Source organism: Nanorana parkeri, unplaced genomic scaffold, assembly GCF_000935625.1.
Source record: "Nanorana parkeri isolate BGI_ZX_2015 unplaced genomic scaffold, ASM93562v1 scaffold534, whole genome shotgun sequence".
NCBI lineage: Eukaryota > Metazoa > Chordata > Amphibia > Anura > Dicroglossidae > Nanorana > Nanorana parkeri.
Genome location: NW_017306802.1, coordinates 63,581 through 84,549, shown reverse-complemented (window position 1 = coordinate 84,549; position 20,969 = coordinate 63,581). Strand labels below are relative to the sequence as shown.

The 20,969-nt window shown below is 41.5% G+C and overlaps 1 protein-coding gene across 1 annotated transcript in view; it reads right to left on the bottom strand.

Annotated features, from left to right (window-relative positions):
- Positions 1-20,969, bottom strand: part of SESTD1 (SEC14 and spectrin domain containing 1) — a 121,050-nt gene that overhangs the window by 73,102 nt on the left and 26,979 nt on the right. Inside the window, exon 2 of the mRNA XM_018561612.1 lies at positions 17,359-17,437. Coding sequence (XP_018417114.1) covers positions 17,359-17,413 — 55 coding nt within the window. The 5' untranslated portion in view covers positions 17,414-17,437. The remainder of the gene's footprint in view (positions 1-17,358; positions 17,438-20,969) is intronic.

Sequence of the window (20,969 nt, the reverse complement as noted above, 5' to 3'; positions counted from 1 at the left end):
GTTTAATTTTCTACCTTTTGCATATATACACTGATTTTTAATATTATTTTAAAGCTCTAAACAATCTTTATTATACAAATAAACATTATAGGAGTTAATGCATGATATGCTGCTTGAAATGCATATTGGGTTTTCTAAAAAGAAAGCCCAGCACTACTTTTAGGCTTTCTGTCAGACTGTGTGAGTTCACTAGTTGAGACAATTACCTCCCTAGCAGAGGAGGGGGAATGTTGCTCCTCTAAGTCACTCAGGTCTATTTTGAACACAGGAACTGCCTGAAAGGAAAAGGTTTCCATCGAAGACAGACCCTGCATAAACTTCCGCCTGCTGGCTGAAAAAGGTAAATAAGAATAGTTATATGCAATAATTTATAATAACCAAACTTCAACCTATTTATAAATTTTACTCTCAAGTCCTGTATATCGTATATATCTAATAAAAATATAAAAATACCATAGACTGCTTTTAGCAAAGCAGTTCAAACAGCAATAAAGATTGCAAAGCAACCCACAGTAATATATCAAAAATGAATCTACTAATGTGAGGACGGTAAAAATAAATCTAATTGACTGATATAGGTTGTTGCAATTTGCATATCACCACCGATTGCATAAACTTCACAAAAAAGCCTACTTATGTTTATGCCTTGGCTGCCACCCCTAACCTATAAAAGAATATGTTAAACAAACAACACACTATATATTTTACACAGCTGTATCTTTACTGAACAAATAAATTACTGGTAGTTGGTTTCAGGGGTTACTAATATTGTATTGTTAGACTCTTGAAGTGACATTAAAAAGGATAAAAAATGTTTCCCTCCCCCCAATGTTAATGTCAGCACTTACCTTAAATGATGTCTCTTAAGCCGATCATCTTCTTCTTTCCTGATGTTTTAACCTGTCCCTCCCGCGGTGCGGCGGCTCTCCGATCCAGCGCTGACTCCTCTCTGCTTGCTGGCACTTCTGATCCCACGGTGTCTGCATGCGGGTGCACGCGTCCATAGACTTACCTTGCGTCTCTGCTCGTCTGCGGCATGCGCCCGCCCCAAGATGCTTTGTGGCCGCCCGAACAGTTTTGTTTTCTTGGGCGGGAGCGCGCAGCGAAAACAAGATAAAGTTTAAACCGCTGTTGAAGAGGGTTTTTTAAAAAAAAAAACTGTTTGCCTAGATCTACTTGATAGCAGTAGATCTAGGCAAAAAAACGGGAGGGTTCAGAACCCCTTTAATGCCAAAACCAGCAACCTTAAAGTGTATTTCCACTTTTGCAGCCAAATTGAAATAACACATATTATATTTTGTTAAATTGCATAAGCTGAAAAAAATAATATTTTTAATGCTTCTTGGAGTTTAAATTGTTTTTACATGGGTTAGGCTTTAAAGTGATAATAAAGCCAATTTTTTTTATTTTATTTCTCCTTTAAGGAGACCCTCCTTTGCTGGAGGATACTGCTTTTTTTCTTTAAAAGTACTTAATTCCTCGATTTCTAGTGGGTCCCGGCTATGCTCTTCCCCCTGCACGGGTGCCACCATTGTTCTAATGGAGGCACCCGTGCGCGCAGCGGCTGTGTGCGTCCATAGACACACACAGCCTTGTGGCAGGCCATGCCCCTTCCCTATTTGATGGCAGAAGGAGCCTATGGCTCCTCTGCCATCAGTATCCTCCCCCGCAACCTGAAGTTCGAGGTACGGAGGATCGCTTCGGGAGGGGCGGCGGGGACGTGCGCAGCTGACAGGTAAGTGTGGGGGGGACTGGGGTAGAAAAAAGGTGCTGGGCTGTTTTTCCCCCTAATGCAGTGAATGCTCGGCTCTACAAGTTTAAACAGAGTCCCGGCGGCAAAAGTCACCGGGAGTCTGTTTAAACAGTACGTCGTCAGTCACGAAGGGGTTAAGGGTTGAAATTTCTTCTAGCTTCTATTTTTTTGAAATGCTCATAGGGGCTGTGAGGGTTTAGGTGTCTAAGGTGGCTTGTCCCTTGTATATTAAAGTAGTATTAGTCACTTTTGTTTTTACATATACCTACTGCTAGCAAGCAGTAAATATATGCAAAAAACATTTTAAAAAATTACCAAATAGGTAATTACTTCCGCGTGTCTGTGCTGCTCGCTCCCGTCTGAAGACCTGAAGATTCTCGAGCGGCCGTGAAGGATGATGGGGCGGGCACATGCGCAGTAGACATCTTTGGCGGGGAGAGACACACTGTAAGTCAATGCGCGCAGCCGTGAGCGTGCATGTCGGATAGACACGGCGGGACACAGAAGACACAGCAGTCAGCGCTGGATCAGAGACCGGCACCAGCACTGGAGGGACTCCTGAAAACTACTGGAAAGAAGAAGATGATCGGATCAAGAGGCACGTTATTAAAACTAGTTCAAGAAACAACCCAGGCCTAGGGCTATTTCAGAGCTTTCAAGTTCCATCAATCTATTGTAAACATTGAGGCATGTCTATAAATTGTACAAATTGTGGCAACTTTATAATCAGCAGCTAATAAGAATGTCACAGTGGCTGATTCTAGTTATTATCAAAACCAGCTGCATTCTTCAAGTTCTGACTGTTACCATCGAGTTGCACCACATTACAGAAAATCAAGGCTCTTTGTGTGTTACTCCAATTATACCATGTCAAAGTTAATTCATTTGACTCATTGGGACACATGATTTAATTTAAGATCTCTTATGCAATCTGCTCACATAGGGAATAAAGCCAGCCTACCTTTTTATGCTAAAATTAGCCTTTTACCATTACCTTTTACTGTTAAAATCTGGAATTAATTAGAACAAAGGGTGTCGAGCTTCCATAACACACACTCTCAATTTAACCAGCAATGTCAAGTGCTCACAAGAAGCAAAAACACAAGCTGTTGATTCAAAGTCCTTAGAGGTTTAAGGATCCTGCCTACAGACAAAGATGCATTGCAATTATTTCATAGAATGCCGAGTGTGTTTGATTGTATTCATTATCTGAATTAATCACCCAAGACAACTTGCAGTACATCACAGAACACATGTTCCTTGCCACCTGAGGAGGATCAAATAAAAATGTACTTGACACCTATATGCTATGCACTACATACTTTTTAGGACTGAAAAAGGATAGCTGCTCAATCAATATAAAGCCAGCAGAAGGTGCAATGATAATGGCTATATCACCAGATGTGCTGTTTCCCCAACACCCAGTCCTGTAAGTAAGCAAATGGGATCCAACTTGAAATTGATTTCCAAATCATAGGAGGAAAGATTTCAGTTGCATGCAGAAATCTAACTGAAAGCCACTGTTACCTTATGCCTTATGTTACCTTATGCGTTTATGTAAAATCTTCATAAGACATATGTTTTATTTTTGTAATTAAACATATTCTATGTTGGGTGACTGAATAGAGTAGGGAAATGATTGTGTTATACTGTCCTGAGGAATTGATTACATGGGGATTCTTTAATGTAATTAGGCGTAGCCAGTTAATGGTAAATGGTCAAGACAAGAGACAATGGGATCCAGGAGTCTCACTGTCTCTGGCCAATATCATCAAAGGTTTCCTTGTCGCTAGTAAAACAACCAGATTGTCCCCCTGGTTTAGATGAAATCATGGCCTAGGGTTAGCCTAAGGACACCTGCCCATCTAGAATTTCCCGCTCATCTTAATAGATTTGCATAGAGAGGGGATGGTTCTGGCAGCGGGGATTTGGGAACGTCCAATCACATTACAGGAATTCCAATCTGAATAGATTGGGCATTGGGAGGCCACCAATCAAAGTCTCTCAATGCTTCCCTATGAGGAGCAGAGATATATCAATCAAGGGGCAGGAAGGGAAGAGGTAGTCTTTTTAGACCACCAGAATGGGGCCCTCATGTGACGATGAATGGGTAACTATACATGTACTCTTTCCCCACTTAACTGTATGTCTGTTAGATACCAATGTCTGTGTATTTGGCATGTTTAAATCTTTTCTTTGTATTTTGTAGTCAAATAGATTGTTGGTTTGCTGTATTTAAGTCTTGATACTATATACCAATAAATTTATGTTATTGTGTTGAGCTCAAAAATCTCTGATTAAATCCTCAGAACCATATACTTGTAAGGTTGAACGCTTATATAGCGGTTCATAACTTAAAATAGTAATTTGGGTAACACCACTGAGCCTCTGTATACAAACACCGAACATGAGCTTTCGTACATAAATCGGTCCTGTTTACACAGAAAGCCTAAAAAAGCATGTTGGAATCCTAAAGGACAGGTAAAGGAATAGTAACTGGTATGTGAAGAGAATAAAAAAAACTGATTAATTCTGTACTAAAACTAAGCAGGAAAAAAAGACAATCCCTCGACCTTGGAGCACCTGCCGAGTCCTGTCTTAAGCCCCGTTCACATTGAGCGATTTATCTACCTCGCGATATCGCGCTCCAATGCATTTCAATGGGGCAAAGGGTCCTGCTGTCGCGGGTCTTGTGTCGCTACAGCAGGACCCTTTTTGGAGCGGATTTAGCCGCGATTCAAGCTTGCTCAATGCAAGCTTGAACACGATATCGCGTGGCAAACGCGCGATTTGCATATTGCGCAGTGGGAACGGGGCTTTAAGCTGGACATTTACCTATAGATTTTTTTCTTTCAGCCTATGGTCAGATGGACAAAAGTGCAACAGATACCTACAACTACGCTAAACTGTGTGGATGGAGGAATCTCTCATTGGACCAAGCTTCAGCTTGCTAGTCGCCCCCCCTGGCTCTCAAAATACCTGAACAATCTGATTGGATGTAGGCATTGTCCAGGTATTTTGAGAGGCAGCGGGGATGACTAGCAAGATAATGAAGCTTGGCCTACTGGGAGATTCCTCCATCCACACAGTTTAGCGTAGATGGAGGAATCTTTCGCACTTTTTACATCTGACCATAGAAAAAAAATATATAGAAAAAAAAAATCTATAGGTGAATGGCCAGCTTTATTTATAACCTCCAGCAGGTTACATATCCCAGTGTATGCAGAAACTGCACAGAACGATCAAGTTACATTTTATGAGACGGTCTACCAATAGCCTGTATGTTTAAAAAAAAAGGAGTAGGGGGATAATTAGCTCTTTTACAAGTGACATTTCAAACCCGAATAGGGGAATCAAAAAAAATTCCAAATTTTTTCCAAACATTTTACAAATGTTAAAATTAAATAATGTGTCATTAGGAACATTTCAAGAATAAGGAAAGCGCACAAAGCTAACAAGGGTGAACTGCACCAGTGGAGTAATAATGAATTAAAGCAAGAGCTCACTGACAGCAATTGCCTGACACTTAACAGGATAGTTACCTAATGCCACAAATGTGCAGCTTCTTACTCTATCTTCCTAAATCTGGAACTCAGCCATACATATCTACTCCATGCCATCAGCGAATTACAACAATTTAAGGGTCACAAAACTCAGGAGTTAATAGTTAGGGTACCTGAATGCATTTTTTCAGTTAACATAAATGTAGCTTATTTGTGTATCACTCGGCTGTAGATCATCCAATCAACTCTGAATTGGTGCTGACACTGTCCCTCCAAGCTAGCTTCTGTGATGCACTACAATCTCAATACAAATTAGTAAACAAAACGTGAGATTGTAGTCCGTTATGGGAGTGAGCTTGGAGTGGTGGCTGCTTGATAACACACACAGGGACCATGGGGAACAAAAGTAGCCGGCATCCCATGATCAGCTGATTGAAGGAGTCGGTCGGAAAATCCATGTACGAACTGAACCGGCAGCCAATGAACTGGCCGAAATTCACGCAGTGTATGGACACCTTAAGGAATCTGAATTGGTAACCCAGGAAGATGAATTGCTTAAATCTGTAGCTATAGGTGTCACCTCCCTTGCTGTAAAGTGTGTGAATCACAATATTGGCTGTACAGCATTACATTTACATAGAGTTTCAATTACAGGTAGATTTGATTGGAAAGGCAGTAATGACATATCTGGTCCTATCATGTGATGTAGTACTGTCTTGAATGAAACCTACCAGTACACGTTTCTTTCAATGTGTATTCATTTATGTATTGTTCATACAAGAATTCCCATTGACTACAGTAGGTAAGAAAACCTTTGCTAATGAGCAGAAACTTGCTTTAGTAATTTTAAAACATATAGGAGGAGAACTAGGTGAAAAGGTGTTGTAGGTGGAGCTTCCCTTTTAAATCTTTGCCATTTCTGTCTTTTGGGGATCGTTTTCTACCAAAAACATTATGACATGGCCTGTAGACAAATCATATTTATGTATAGATGATATCATATAAATACATTTGCAGCAGAGAGAAGGCCTACTTTTAATCAAGGCTTTGTGTGGACAGACTGTTCTCCAAGCAACAGATGGATATATATTTTAATAACATTTGTACAATAGCTTAGACAGTTTATCACCACCAATGTGCTTTGATCATCAGAATAAACCTCGGCAGGATAAATGTATTTGAATAGTCATATTAAGTGTTCCTGAAAGTGTTGTGCTAGAAAAGTAGCACTCTGCAGTCATCAGGGATTCTCATCAAGCCCAATAACTGCTGTGGAAAAAAAAAAACCCCCAGCTTCAAGTACTATAAACAGAGACATGGGGAGTGAGAGTAAAAAGCTACCGGTTGCTCAAGGACCCAGCCACTGGGATATTTCACTTTTGCACCTACCAGCTGAATGGAGTTGCAGGAAAGCAAAGGAAAGGTAAAACATATGTAGCTAGGAAGGGGGTCCAGGTCTTAAGTGAACCTGTACTTTATCCAGACACAATTCACTTTAGTCTACTAAACTAAAGGCAGATATGTATAAAAGGCACCTACATATATGGAGACATACCTTGCAGTGCTCCTCAGGAGCCCCCATAACATTCCTTTGTGCTTCAATTTCGATTGATGAGGTTGTCCATCTTTAAGTGACCCAGTAAACTAACATTTTTACTTACCTGTAAAAGAAAAATGTACATGTTCACCTTTTTGGTGCGCACACCACTGAACACCGCCCCGATCCTGAGAAATTGTCATGTGCAGTCCAATGAAAAACTGACACTTTAAGGAGTGTCAAACACCTAGGTCCCCCGCAGCTCTCATTTGTTCCTCCTGCTGACCTTCACTCAATATAGAGTACAGTAGTGAAGTGAGGGTCAGCAAGAGGAACCAATGAAAGGCAGACATTCCCTGGACTTCAGCAAAAGATCTGTTAAGAGTGGTGTGGGCAACAGGAAAGGAGAGCATGTACATTTTTCTTTTACAGGTAAGGCTTGGTTTTAACATGTTTGTATAGCAACAGAGTCACTGGGGGGAATTTATCAAAACTGGAGCAGACAAAATCTGGAGCAGCTGTGCATGGCAACCAATCAGCTTCTTTCTTCCGTTTATTCAGTTAAGATTTGAAAATGAAAGAGAAAGGATGATTGGTTGCTTTGCACAACTGTTCCAGATTTTGTCTGCTCCAGTTTTGCTAAATTCCCTTTACTGTATTTATGGAGCAACAGTGAGGAACCAGATAATAGTTGAGTACATTTCCAGGAAATTAACTCCCTATGTACATACTGGAGCTCCTGAATAGAGGAGGTGAATACTTGCCTTCAGGCCTGTTCACACCAGACAGGTGGTGCATTGAAGTAAAAAAAAAATGCTGCATGCACTACTTTTTGCAGGTTGCACTGGACCAGAAGGCAGGCACTAATGTGCCACAAGTTCGGGTGCTGGCGATCGCTTTGCGGGGCGGTGGCTGAGATGCCATTGACTTTGATGCCCCCTCCCGCCCCAAAACCATGTTAGCCAACCGGGTTGCGTTCCAGAGGCCGAACGGTCTGGAATGCACTCTTTATGGTGTGACTGGGCTCGCAAGCACTATTTTTTCCTGATGGGTTCAGACCGTAGGCATTGATGTGCCTTGCTTTCCCGTGCGGCTGATCGCATTGCGGGCGGAGGGCGTGGCTACGGTGCCACTGGAGGTCAATGCACCACCACGCCCCCCTCCCGCCCCACAACAAACTGAGCCGGCCTCAATACGATCCAGTGCGTTCCGAACTGAACACACTGGGGTTGATTTACTAACCTTATAAACACGCCACGAACAAGTATACACCTCTGTAGTGTGTTCCCTCCCAGCATGATCTATTGGTGGAATCTAGACACCTTTGTAGTGTGTACACACCCAGCAGGTGTGTTGTGCAAAGCCCCGCATGAATTACAAGGTGATGTTGTGTAAATTAGCTCTACGTTGTGTTGCTTGCGTTGATGAATGCAGGAATGTAAATGCATGAGCTAACCATTTTTGTCTAAACTGTGAAGCAGCATTATATATGGATCATGTGCATGATTTTTCCATATATGGCATTAGTGGAAATATGCTTTTAGAGACTTTTTGGTTGATAAATACGTTTTGCTGTGTAAAAATCACACGCACCTAGTGCGTGCGTGTGTTTAGGTTAGTAAATCACCCACACTGTGTCTTGTGTGAACGTGCTGGGCCCTTCAGCTTTCTGGACAACTTCACTGCATGGCCTGCCCAGCATTGCTCAGCCTTTGACTGAAAAGGGTATTCCTATGGTTGGTCTAATAAAAATGCGCACTTTTGTGGGTTCAATAAAAAGAACACTCCATTTATTGCTCTTCTGTTTTTATAAATATACAAACAAATACACGTCACCAACAGTAAATAACATTTCCAGTGCTTTGTGCAAGAGGATTCCAGTTAGCCCTCGTTCACACCTGAACGTTTTGTAGCGCGTTCTACGCTCGACGAACGCTCTACAAAACGCTCAAACATCTAAATCCCATTGTATTCAATGGGTCTGGTTCACACCTTGGCGTATTTCAGCCCGTCCCTAACGCGCTACAAAACGGCCCACGCCTGAAAAGGTACATGTACTACTTTGGGCCTTTTTTGGTTGCGCGTTTCCATTGGGATACAGCCAAGTAGCCCTCGGAAACGCGCGTTTGTGGCGTGATTTTTTTTACTGCGAATCGCGGTAAAAAAACCGTGCGCCAACCGCGCATATGCAATACGCTTAGGTGTGAACCATGGCTAAGGATCGTAGCTTTGGCATGCCTCCGCACACTGCGGGATGTTTTGTAAAGTGATACAAGCGATACTCAAACACATTTGTCAATCTTTGATGAAATCAACTCTACATAAAGCAATATAGCAGAGGCAATCTGTTGGACGCTTTTGTAAAAGTACTTGGCTGGATTGTTATTAATGCTGCGTCTGTTAAAAAGGGAAAAAAGCTGCCACTTCATCAGCAATCTGCTGGTTTGCTACCGCAGTAGTCTCCGTGATTCATTAGTTGAGCCACCTGAGACAGTCTACAGAAGTCTGCATTTGGCTGCGGACGACTACAGACAGCACTGGCAAAATACCAGCTTTGCACTGAATGTGTGTGATCAACTGATGTTATCTACTAAAGATGAAAAGTATTTCTATTGCATGATGCTATTAAATAAAACAGATACAAATACTAAAAATATAAAGACTAATGAGTCAAAGCTATAAATTCCAGAATCCATTCACCCCTATTTACCAAAAAGCCTACAGAAAGTTTTCAAGTCTCTTCTATTGAATGCATTGGAAGCCCATATATTCCTCAACCAATGCTGAACTAAAACTGAAAATGGAGCATCTAACCACATACCCTGTATAATGTAGTATAGGGTATGGAGTATCTAACCACATACCCTGTATAATGTAGTATAGGGTATGGAGTATCTGACTACATACCCTGTATAATGTAGTATAGGGTATGGAGTATCTAACCACATACCCTGTATAATGTAGTATAGGGTATGGAGTATCTGACTACATACCCTGTATAATGTAGTATAGGGTATAGAGTATCTGACTACATACCCTGTATAATGTAGTATAGGGTATGGAGTATCTGACTACATACCCTGTATAATGTAGTATAGGGTATAGAGTATCTGACTACATACCCTGTATAATGTAGTATAGGGTATAGAGTATCTGACTACATACCCTGTATAATGTAGTATAGGGTATGGAGTATCTGACTACATACCCTGTATAATGTAATCAAATAATAGTAGCTGATTACATCTTGTTTTACATTTTGCTGCAATAAACCTAAATTTAGAACCCTTTCAGTGACCAGTCATATGATCAATATCATAGCATCAGTCACGTGGCCTTTGCCAACTGCATTGATTCCTGCTTACACAGAGCTGCACACCGGCTGTCTAAGGGTGCCCATACACCTTACGAATGTCGTACGATAATCATATGCGATTGTCTTTTCGTACGACAATCGCAAGGTGTAAGGGGAGTGTTCAACCGCCAGTACTGTACAATCGAACAACTTTTGTCTTTCCTGCATGTTCGAAAACTTCAGTCAATCGTACAATTTTCGCAAGGTTGGTGGCGTTTCCATACGTCAAAAGTCGTATGATTAACACTGCTCATGCGCAAACGAAAATACGTGCGGTCGATTACCGCAATTCGTCCAGGTGTTTTTTTCAACTACAGCTCAAAAAGTTTCGTCTGATGATCGCAGGGTGTATGGGCACCTTTAGCCTGAATGTAAAGCTGGCCATACACCTTACAATTATCTGCAGATTTTCTGTGGTCAGATGGAAAAGGTGCAACAGATTCCTCCATCTACACTTAACTGTGTGGATGGAGTAATCTCCACCTGGGCCAAGCTTCCAGAATCTTGCTAGTCGGACCCGCTGGCTCTCAAAACACCTGAACAATGCCTGCATCCAATCAGATTGTTCAGGTATTTTGACAGCCAGCGGGGCCGACAAGCAAGATACTGAAGCTTGGCCCAGTGGGAGACTCCTCCATCCACACAGTGTAGCATAGATGGGAGGAATCTGTTGCACGTTTTCCATCTGACTACAGAAAATCTGCAGATAATTGTAAGGTGTATGGCCAGCTTTAGACCAAACAACCCTCAGCAGAGACCAATGTGACCAAACACTGTAGAATGGGCAAATTTAGCTTTTTGCAGCAAATGCGGAACATTTTCAGGTCTACAACAAATGGGCAAAAAAAAAAAAAGAGAGTCTCAGAATCGACCGTTATGCCTCACATAATTATAACTATGGCCTCCCATTAAAAAAATGCTTTAGCACTTAATTATTAGTGCATCTGCACTTGTATAGTCCCACAAATTATAATACACCTGCACTGAGCTATACCAAACCCACAATCATACATATATTCACAATAAATAAGTCAAATGTGTGTACATTCCATAACATCAATAAACAAAATATCTACAGAGTATTGCTCAATATATCAAACAACAATAGTGCTATAATTATTGTCCATGTGTTATTAATTGTGTCCAAACATTGGTAATATAATCTTCTTTTTACAACTACCACTTTGTAGTGAAAATCACCAATCTAACGTCAAAAAACATGCATCATCCGTGAACCAAATATCACCAAAAAAAATCAACACCGTAGCGATTCAAATATTCCACATGCCAAGTTAGTGAATATTTCCACGCCGCTGTGCCTTTTTGATCCAAAAGAAACCGCACATCACTGCACGCTACCCCTTTGAGAAAGTCAGGAAAAGATAAAAGAAAAGGCCAAACAAAACAAAGCTAAAGGGTTAAAAACCAAAACTATCCTCCAAATGCACAATTGTATTACAATAACAAATGCAATAAGAAGGTCCAATAAAAACACATACTAGACACAGAGAAACGCTGGAAAGGAAGTCACTGGTCACTCAGAAGTGAGAGGATGAAGCACTATTAACATCTGCATCAGCATAGATGGTGCTGCATGGGGACAACTGCACACAATAATCCACAACAGCTGTTGTAAATCAACCAAGAGAGGCGTTGAAACTAAACTCCCAAGTACAATCTGTGTCCTGTTACTAAACCTGCACTAGCAAAAGTACAATATGATAGTGGTTGGTTACTGAACCGTTACTCAGCCTCACACAGCATGCGTTAGTAAAGTACAATGTAAAGCATACAGTATAGTTTGACATCTCAGCTTGCATACCAAAGCAATCTACTACACAGACTGCATAGAATAGAACACGCACTACCCTATGCACTGCATCGCATTGTGGCCGGCTTACTTTTTTGCATGGCAGGAGGGGGCGTAGTGGGCCATTGAAGTGAATGGCACAGTAGCCACGCCCTCCGGCCCGCAATGCGATTGCAAGGCACATTGTGCCTGCGGTCCGGTCAAAACAGTGCTTGCAGCATTTTGATCGCACCGGACCAGACCGCAGGCACAAGGTGCCTTGCAATCCCGTGCGGGCGATCGCATTGTGGCCAGAGGACTTGGCTACGGTGCCATTCACTTCAATGGCCCGCCACGCCCCTTCCTGCCCCACTAAAAAGTGAGCCGGCCGCAATGCGAGGCAGTGCGTTCTGGCCAGAATTGGGCCGGAACGCACTGCAACTGGTTTGAATGGGCCATAAAGGTCTGCAATATAATGTGCTTGCACCAATCCTCTGAGCCAGAAGCAGACTTCAACGTTTAATTTAGAGCTGCATCATCAAGTGCAGCTGAAAAGAAAGGAAGGGACTGGAAAATTCAACCTGTAACAATTTCCCTTGTGCAGCCCCCCCAACAGAAATAAAGAGACGGGCTCCTTATCTAGGCAACTTGAAAATGAAAAGTACATAAAGTGTAAGTACTTTTTTGTGTAAGTGTACATAAAAAGGAAAACAAACATACACACACACACACACACACACACACAAAATGGCCAGTCAGCTACAGTTGCTAATGTAGAAAGTACCATATACTCATCCTCAAGTCATTAAAAAAGGAAATCTTAACCCATCAAAAGCCTGCTGCAACAGTGAGTTGCAGAGATGCGGACAGAAAAACTGCCTCAACTCTGGACTAGGGCTGCAGCTAACGATTATTTTCATAAGCGATTAGTTAGACGATTATTAACTTTGATTAATCGATTAATCGGATAGATATTATTTTTCTCACCTAATGTTATTCCCATCACACTGGGGTCTTACAAGCCTGTGTGATAGTATTGAGGTGAAAGGTTCTCTTTATGGAACCTGCCTTTCAACACAGAACAGATCTCCTGTGCATTTTCTGACAGCTGAGACAGTGCTCTGGTCTCACTGATCACAGAGCAGAGCGGAGAACGGACGTTCTTGGCTCTGCTCCCCGCTGTCCATCCTAAGCTTGTTTACCGCGGTCCCAGGTACCCCAGAAGATCTGAGATCACTTGTACTAAATGAGCAGCGGCTCCACCAATCTACATTTAGCCCTGCGAGGCCGAAACAGTGCTAAATGTAGAAAAAAAACTATCTGCCTGGCCCCTGGAACTGCATGTCCCGGGCATCGGGCAACATGACTTCCACATCCCTCAGGACTGTCGCAGAGAGAACACCAGAATACAAGTTTGACAGAGAACATGTGCTGGTTGGCTAACGAGAGGTTTTTTTTATTTCCCGTCTGATTCTACCAGTAAAAGTCTGGAGAAACTTCAAGAGATTCAGGGCTGTCAGGGCTGTCAGAGAGGGAGAACCACTGTAAACTGGGAAAACCTGAACTTATTGGCTGACTGAAGAAGCTTCCAGGATTTAACATTTTTAGCATGACTCTATCAGCATGACTCTACCAGCAACTGTTGATAGAACAACCTTCCAAATGAACAAAAAAACTGAAGCAGAGCTGTAGAAAACACATCCATTTTCCTGAGGAGACTAGCAAAAAACTGAGGCATGCTGGCAATGGACGATGTGATCCTGGGCTAGCTAACAGGTTTGCTTTGCCAGTGTTTATTTTTCATAAGGGTCCATATTACCCGACAGTCTAACAATTCCAGAATCCCTCAATGGACAAGAAAGAAGTTAGATTTATACTTCCTTTACCCCAATCTTCCATCTGCAGCACATAGACAAGAGTGACATCACATTACTTCTAGCTAGATCCTGAGGAATACAGAGAAGCCTTAATGTTGTGAGGAAATGCTCTTGCAACAAAACATAGTGTCTCCTTACGGGATTTCACCTGCTCTGCATTTCCCTGGAATCTTCCCAGAACAGTGATATCACACCCAGCGATGCCAAAAGCAGGAGCAATGCAAGTATGCATTTAACTTTTTTCTTCACAGGTACATTTTAGAACTACTAACATTCTGTGAAATGTGGGGTGGTGGCTTGAATATCATATGCAGACCTATTATTGTACTGGATGTAAGAAAAACTATAAAGAAACTGCTGCTGAAGTTCTGCTTCCCTATGAAAAACCATCCTCAGCAGCCTGATGACTGAACAACAGATGATCAGCAGAACACCGATTAGGTCATCACTGTGCTCTCCCCTCCGGTGGTAAAGCTTCCAGAGTCTGACTGGCTTAACTAGCTTACAGTTTCATTTTTTACAATTAATAAAAATTTAACAAAAAATTAAATACATTAATTAAATTGAAGAGTGTTTGTGGTTGTGTATATTTTCCTGGAATTCGTCTTTAATTACATAATGTATTATATACACTTAAAACATATACCCAGACAATTCTGGAAAGAGTAAGGAACAGTTAGTCCTTGTCAGGAATTAATTTCAACCTGCGTACAGCTGTTAAGGCTATTAGGCACTCATCAGTGTATTTTATGAACACATGCCTTTAAGAAGTGAGGCTTCTTAAAGTATCCAACGTATCCAAAGTATCCATTCGTCCGATGCAAGGAAATAAAACAAAATCCCTGAATAATGTCTCTCATGTGAAACAAAATGTGTAATTGGTATTTAGTATTATGTTGGCAGCATCGACAACAAGTGAGTAACACCCCTATACTTTTGGCCCCAGTCCTTTATCTGCCTCACTGACAGATTACTCATCCAAATACAAGCTGTAAAAAGTCATAAAAATGTTTGCTCAAACTGTGCAGATAACAATCTTCCTCTTATGGAGGACCTTTACCCATATCTTTAAAACAATAACAAACACACCTTTAGAAATGTTTAGTTATGATAATTGCAGGCTTTTTATTCTTTGCATACCTTATTTCTGTTTTCTTCCCCAGTCTTCTGACGGTGGCCATGTTAACTAAGTGCAGGTTACTAGGTCTCCCTTTACTTCCTGGAACCCTGGCACGTGACTAGACATGTGGCCATGCACATCATCTCAGGGGAGGAAAATGCCTCGCCCTGAGATCATGGATGATTGGCATTTAGGGACCAATCACACAACACGTGTTGGGGCTGTGCTGGACATTTTTCCCAGCGCAGGCCCAACGCAAGACAAGGCAATTTGCCTTGTCATGGTTGGACACCATTCACACCACCAGGTTGCGGTGGAATGCGCTGAAAAAAGTACAGCATGCAATACTTTCTTTCAGCACAGCAGATTACAATGTGGAACAACCGCCTGGCACCTCACTTTGCCCTAAGAACTGAATAAAATGTCACTTTTTACATTTCATTAAAGATCTAAAAAAAAAAAAAAGTTCACAATGGGATGTGCCAGGATCAGGACTGTGATGAGGACTCCACAAGAGGTGTGAATGGGCCCTAAGAGGCTGATGGCACTTTTCAGAATTACAGCCACTGCAGGCTTGGTGCCACTTCCCCACCTCCTCCCTATAAGCAGGAGCGATCAGTTTAGTAAAATATTAAGTTAGCACACAAATCACAATTTTAATAATGAATGAGGTTCACAGAATATCCAATGTTTCAGGGTACCTAGACCCCTTTTTCAAGGTGAATATTACCCAATATATTTTGTAAACTTTAATTATATTTCTAGTTTATCACATTTTTGCATCAGGATTGTGGCTGGTGTGCCAGCCCAATACTTTACTAAACTGTTATCTTACATAGAGCGGTTGGCTGGAACCCGGATATAGTTATAGCACCCCCATGCTCTTATATGCTTGAATTTGTTCTGTATATAAGAGGCGTGAGAGATACCACTTCTAAATGTCTATGTGAGCAGACACTTACTTGAAGCTCTTCTTTAATACAATATCTTGGTGTCTCTGTGCTAACCAGAATGTAATGCCAGATGTAATTATGGCAGACACCTCAAATCGTAAATAGCACACTCTTTTTGCCATGTAAGGATAGCAGTGAGTCAGGTGAATCACACTGTCCAGGAGATCACAGTCAAGCCTGACTAGAGAACTCCAAGAGAAACACAGAGATTTATAAGCGAATACTGGCCAGAGAGGACTTAGGTGTAAAAGAAAGAAATCAGGCTCTAGTTCTGAAATGCATGCAGAGTTCGGTGTTAGATCAAATTTATAAGGAACCGGAAAAACATAAAAGCAAACGGAAAAATACAGAGTCAAAGCAAAAGTCTTAGATTACACTCAAATCACAATAAGCTTTAAAAAGAGTCAGCAGACATGCCATACTATTGATTGCTGTTCTTTAGAAGTCTATCTGACTGGCAGGTTTGAGAGAGCTTTCCTACAGGTCAAAATCCACAATAGCGACTGTGTGCGCTTCTTGGGAGTGGAGCCTGGGAACAAGAGAACCTCAGTTGGCATGGGATTGGGGAAGTACTCATGTAGGAGACAGTAAGGACACAAGGCAGTCACCTAGAGATTGGCATTTTGCTTTCTTGTGGAAGGAGTCTGCAATTTTTCCAAATAGGAAAGTTTCTACTGCTGTGGAGAGGTAGGTTGGGCCCTTTCAATGCAAGTTGATGTGCTCTGGCAGTTCACTGCGAACAGGTAAGAAGCAATGGTGGTATTGAGTTGAAAGAGACAGAGAAGACATCACCCAGAAGAAGGCAGATTACAAGGATTCAATTTATGAATCACAGGTTATTTTTTTTTTTAGTCTATTCAGGGATTATACTGTAGGAGGCTGATAAAAGGTCAAATTCAATGACATTAGCTGCAAAAAAAAAAAAGAAGTTACCCTTTAGAATGTATTGATGAAAAGAGAGCGCCTCTGTGTCTTTATCTATCATTAGTTTGCCTTTAAGCAGTTTAATTCTGCCAGAGTCACTTTAATGCAAAAGTGAAAAGTAAAATATAGGTTCTTTTGCGTTGCAAGTTTCCATTGAAGAGAATAGTGTTGAATGTGTGCCTAGCAAACACCAAGATTCAGCTGGAAGGAAAACATAAAGCTCTGATATATTTTTAACACCTGCTCTGGAAAGATCAGCATGATCAATTTAAAGGTCCATCAGAAAGTACTCTGCCAAAACCACTAACAGATGTATCGCTAAAGCGACCATCAGCTTATAGTAGAACTGTAAATGCCAGGTCCGTATGGCATATTGACCTGGCCAGCTGGAAGCACTTTTGTAGGTCCGTATGCCATACGTCCTTGGCAGCGAAAGGGTTAAACAAATCCAAGTGCTTCTGAAAATCCTGCAAAAAAAGTGTGGCTGGCAGTTCATACTCTGCTCGCTATCAAACAAAGCCAGAAACACAGCCAAAGAGAAACATACCTGAAAGGAAAGCCAATTTCTTTTTCAGTATTGGTAAAATCACAGTAGCATCCATCTTGCTGATTTACAGTTCACAAGTCTGCAAAAGAAAACAACAAGCAGAATTCAGTCAAAAATACACTTCAAACAAATCCTAAATATCAGGAGCTGTAAATAAACACAAGCCCAATAGCTCAGAATTACAATGCTACAATGATGTGATCAAAAATATTCTGTTTACAATGGCTGCCAGCAGCTTTTGGTGGCATAGAAAACCAGAACACATTTGCAGCAAAAGGTAGGCAACAATTTACTGGGGATATCCAGATGGTGATCATGCAGGTCTTCATAAAGTACAACCTCCTCCATCTTTATGACACCTACTAGCAAGTAAATGGAAAAATAATCATCAACCTTTAAGAGCACTATGGTTGTGGCATAAGGCCCAAGAACAACAGTGATTTTATTATTGGAAGATAATACAATATGACTGAATCACTGATCTGCTCTCCATAGGTTTTCATGAATCAAGTGTGTTAGTCTCTGAAAATGATTATACCTGCAGTACCCTGCAAGCGCAGAGCCATTATACTTACCTCTCCGTTAGCCCATGTCTAACAGTACCGTAACCACTAGAATTCAACATTACAAAAGAACTAATGGAAGGAACCACTAAATGCATGGCCAGGTACACAAGCATCTGACACGTCCGGAGGTCTTGGATGGCAAAGTCACTGACGGGGGTTGTAGCGCTAGAAAGAAGGGAGGAGACATGGGCCCCTTGAGTGGTAAGCATAAACAATTTTTGTCTTTACCATCTGATAACCTTTCAAATGCTAGAGAGGACCTTCAGACAGTAGACATACTAGAGGAAATGATGATGCGAGACTGGGAACATGCTACAGGTTTGCTTGGACAATGGGGACATGCTGAAGAAGACAGTAAGGCCTTGTTCACACCAAATGCAGAGCAGATCCGTTTTTGTTTAAGTTTAACATGGGCTTTCAGGCACTTGCATGCGTTTTTGATGCGTTTTGATGCGTTCCAGAGCAGGTAAAATAGGGCTTGCCGCAGTTTTTTCACCTGCTCTGGATCTGCACGCTGCAATGTGAACTGGAGCTCAAAATACCATAGGAATACATTGGACGCAGTTTTGATCCGGTCTGCACCTGCTCTGCTCTGGATCTGCTCCGCGCTTGGTGTGAACAAGCCCTTAGAGGCTAAACAGAGAACAATTATATTACTCCTTTACAAATCAATTTTCACTCTCCCATTACTGACTGCTGTTGTCTAAGGGCGGCACAATAAGCAAAGGCCACATGCAGTCCTCAGCCTGCAGGTTGGGTGCCAGAGATCTACACCCAAGAATAAATGTAATACATCACAGCTTTCCTACCCTTAGCTGCATTATTTTTATTATTCTTTTTATTTGCAGGCATTTGTTTTCACCCAGTGAACCTGCTAGTAACACAATTCCTGTCCAAGGGTGACAATTAGGGATGCACCGATACCGATACTGGTATCGGTGCCGATGCTCCGATGCCTAGCCAAATACTTGAGCTACCGGTATCAGGAAGCCGGACAGAGAGTCATTACACGCTGCTCAGCTTCTTGATTGGCCAGGATGCTTCCTCGTCGCCTTTTAAAAAGAGAGCATGGAGACCGCTTCCCTGCTGATCGGTAAGCCGGGTGGAGAGTCTTTACACGCCGCCCGGCTTCCTTAATGGGACTTCCGGTATCGGTATTGTCAAGTGCAGGAAGAAAAATATCGGCACTTGATACAGGAAAACCGGTATCGGTGCATCCCTAGTGACAATGATCCCTCACTATACTGTACAGAATGCTCACCCCCTCTCCATCTATTTAACCAAGAATTGAGAGAACTTAGGTAGGGCTGATAGCATTGTTTTGACATTCAGTGCAGCACTGAACAGATAAAACAACACTTTCAATAATATATTCAGCATGAAAGTCTGGCAATTAGCATTATTAGAAGAGGTCAGCAGTGGCAACCTGCAAACTTTTCCAAGTACAGGTTTCTGTTAAAGTGTATATAAACCCGAACAATGAACTTCTAATATTAGCTGCCTCTAACAGCTTTCTCTTGCCTTAACTGACAAACTGTCATGTTGATCAGTATTGCTTCTGACCTGACGAAGAGAGGTCCACTCTCGAAAGCTTGCAATACTACGTTTTTGTTTTTCTTGACATTATATATAGATAGATAGAGATTATATAATCTCCATCTATCTATCTATATATAACAAATTTATGAGCATGTCATAGAAGCCATAATTTTCAAATGGAGAGAAACCAACAGAAAAGACAGGGAGAAAAGAGAAAACCCAACATTCTGGAATATGGTCACACCCTTCAACTAGAGCAGCTGCATTTACATTTTGCAGTCATTTTAAAGGATATTATAGTTCAGCAAATGAAAAGCAAACACCACACCCTGGTAAAACTGAATATCTCAGCTGTATTCATGAGTAAACTGAAACTTGATCAATGTGGCTGATATATTAATAGTAAACTAAATTCAACTTTTCAGTATGTTTTTGCCAAAGGAAAAAGTTAAAATGTTCTTGCCAGATAACTTCAGATGTGTGCTGTCCAGGACAAGTGTTGCCTGCCAGCTGTCAGCAAGAAGATGCAGCAAAACATACTCCATCGACATACTCCATGATGAATGGCTATCCACAAGAGCTAAATCCCTATATAAAATGTGCTTCTTGCTAAAAAAGTGCTTCAACTCCATCAAGGTGGCTATGTAATTCCATGTATGTTATACTGAAAAAATTCCGATATAAAAAAAAAACTTATGAAAAATGCTAAGGTTTTGAAGCAGAGTGGACTGCAAATAAGCAAATCAGAATCATGCAAGGTCCGATTTAGACATCTCAGATTTATATAACTATTTGCCCGGTTTCTCTGAATTCCAGGGGCTTCGTGTGAAGAAATCTACAAGTGTATAGACATATCTAGGCGTCTGCATGTCAAGAACACTACAAGTTAAGACAGATTGCCAAGAAGTTCACTTTAACGTTTTAGTAGTCCTACATGTTGTGAACACAAATACTCGCCAAGGGTCAGCTTTTCCGAAAGTACAGCGTGTACATTTCTGAATCTAATATTAGAGGATAAGTTGAGCAAATTACCAGTTACCTGCATCCCAAGACAGCAGGAATCAATGCATTTATAACCATTAGTATATTCAAGTCAAGTTTAAAGGCAGACATTGAGGTTGAACAGATGCAATCACTGTAAACCGGTATAATCTGCTCTAAGTTTGCATTTTCGGCACTTAGCCAAAAGTGCAATTTTCGGCCGATATGTTTCGGCGGCCGATATATCGATGCATCCCTATTGGACACCCAAAGGAAGTAAACAGAAGAGAGAAGGCTCAGGGAGTGTAACATGTTTGTGGTTTTAGGCATGTAAAAGGGGCATTTAATTTTTTTTTAAACCATCAATCAGTTAAAAGGGGTGGGAGGAGAGTTACTACTATCCCGGAGATGGGCTTTAAGTTATTTAACCACTTGCCATCTGGCCACTGTAAATAAATGCCCGGACGGTTCACTCCTGACTCCAAAGACATGCTGGAAGGTTAAATGCATGCATGTGAAATAGGA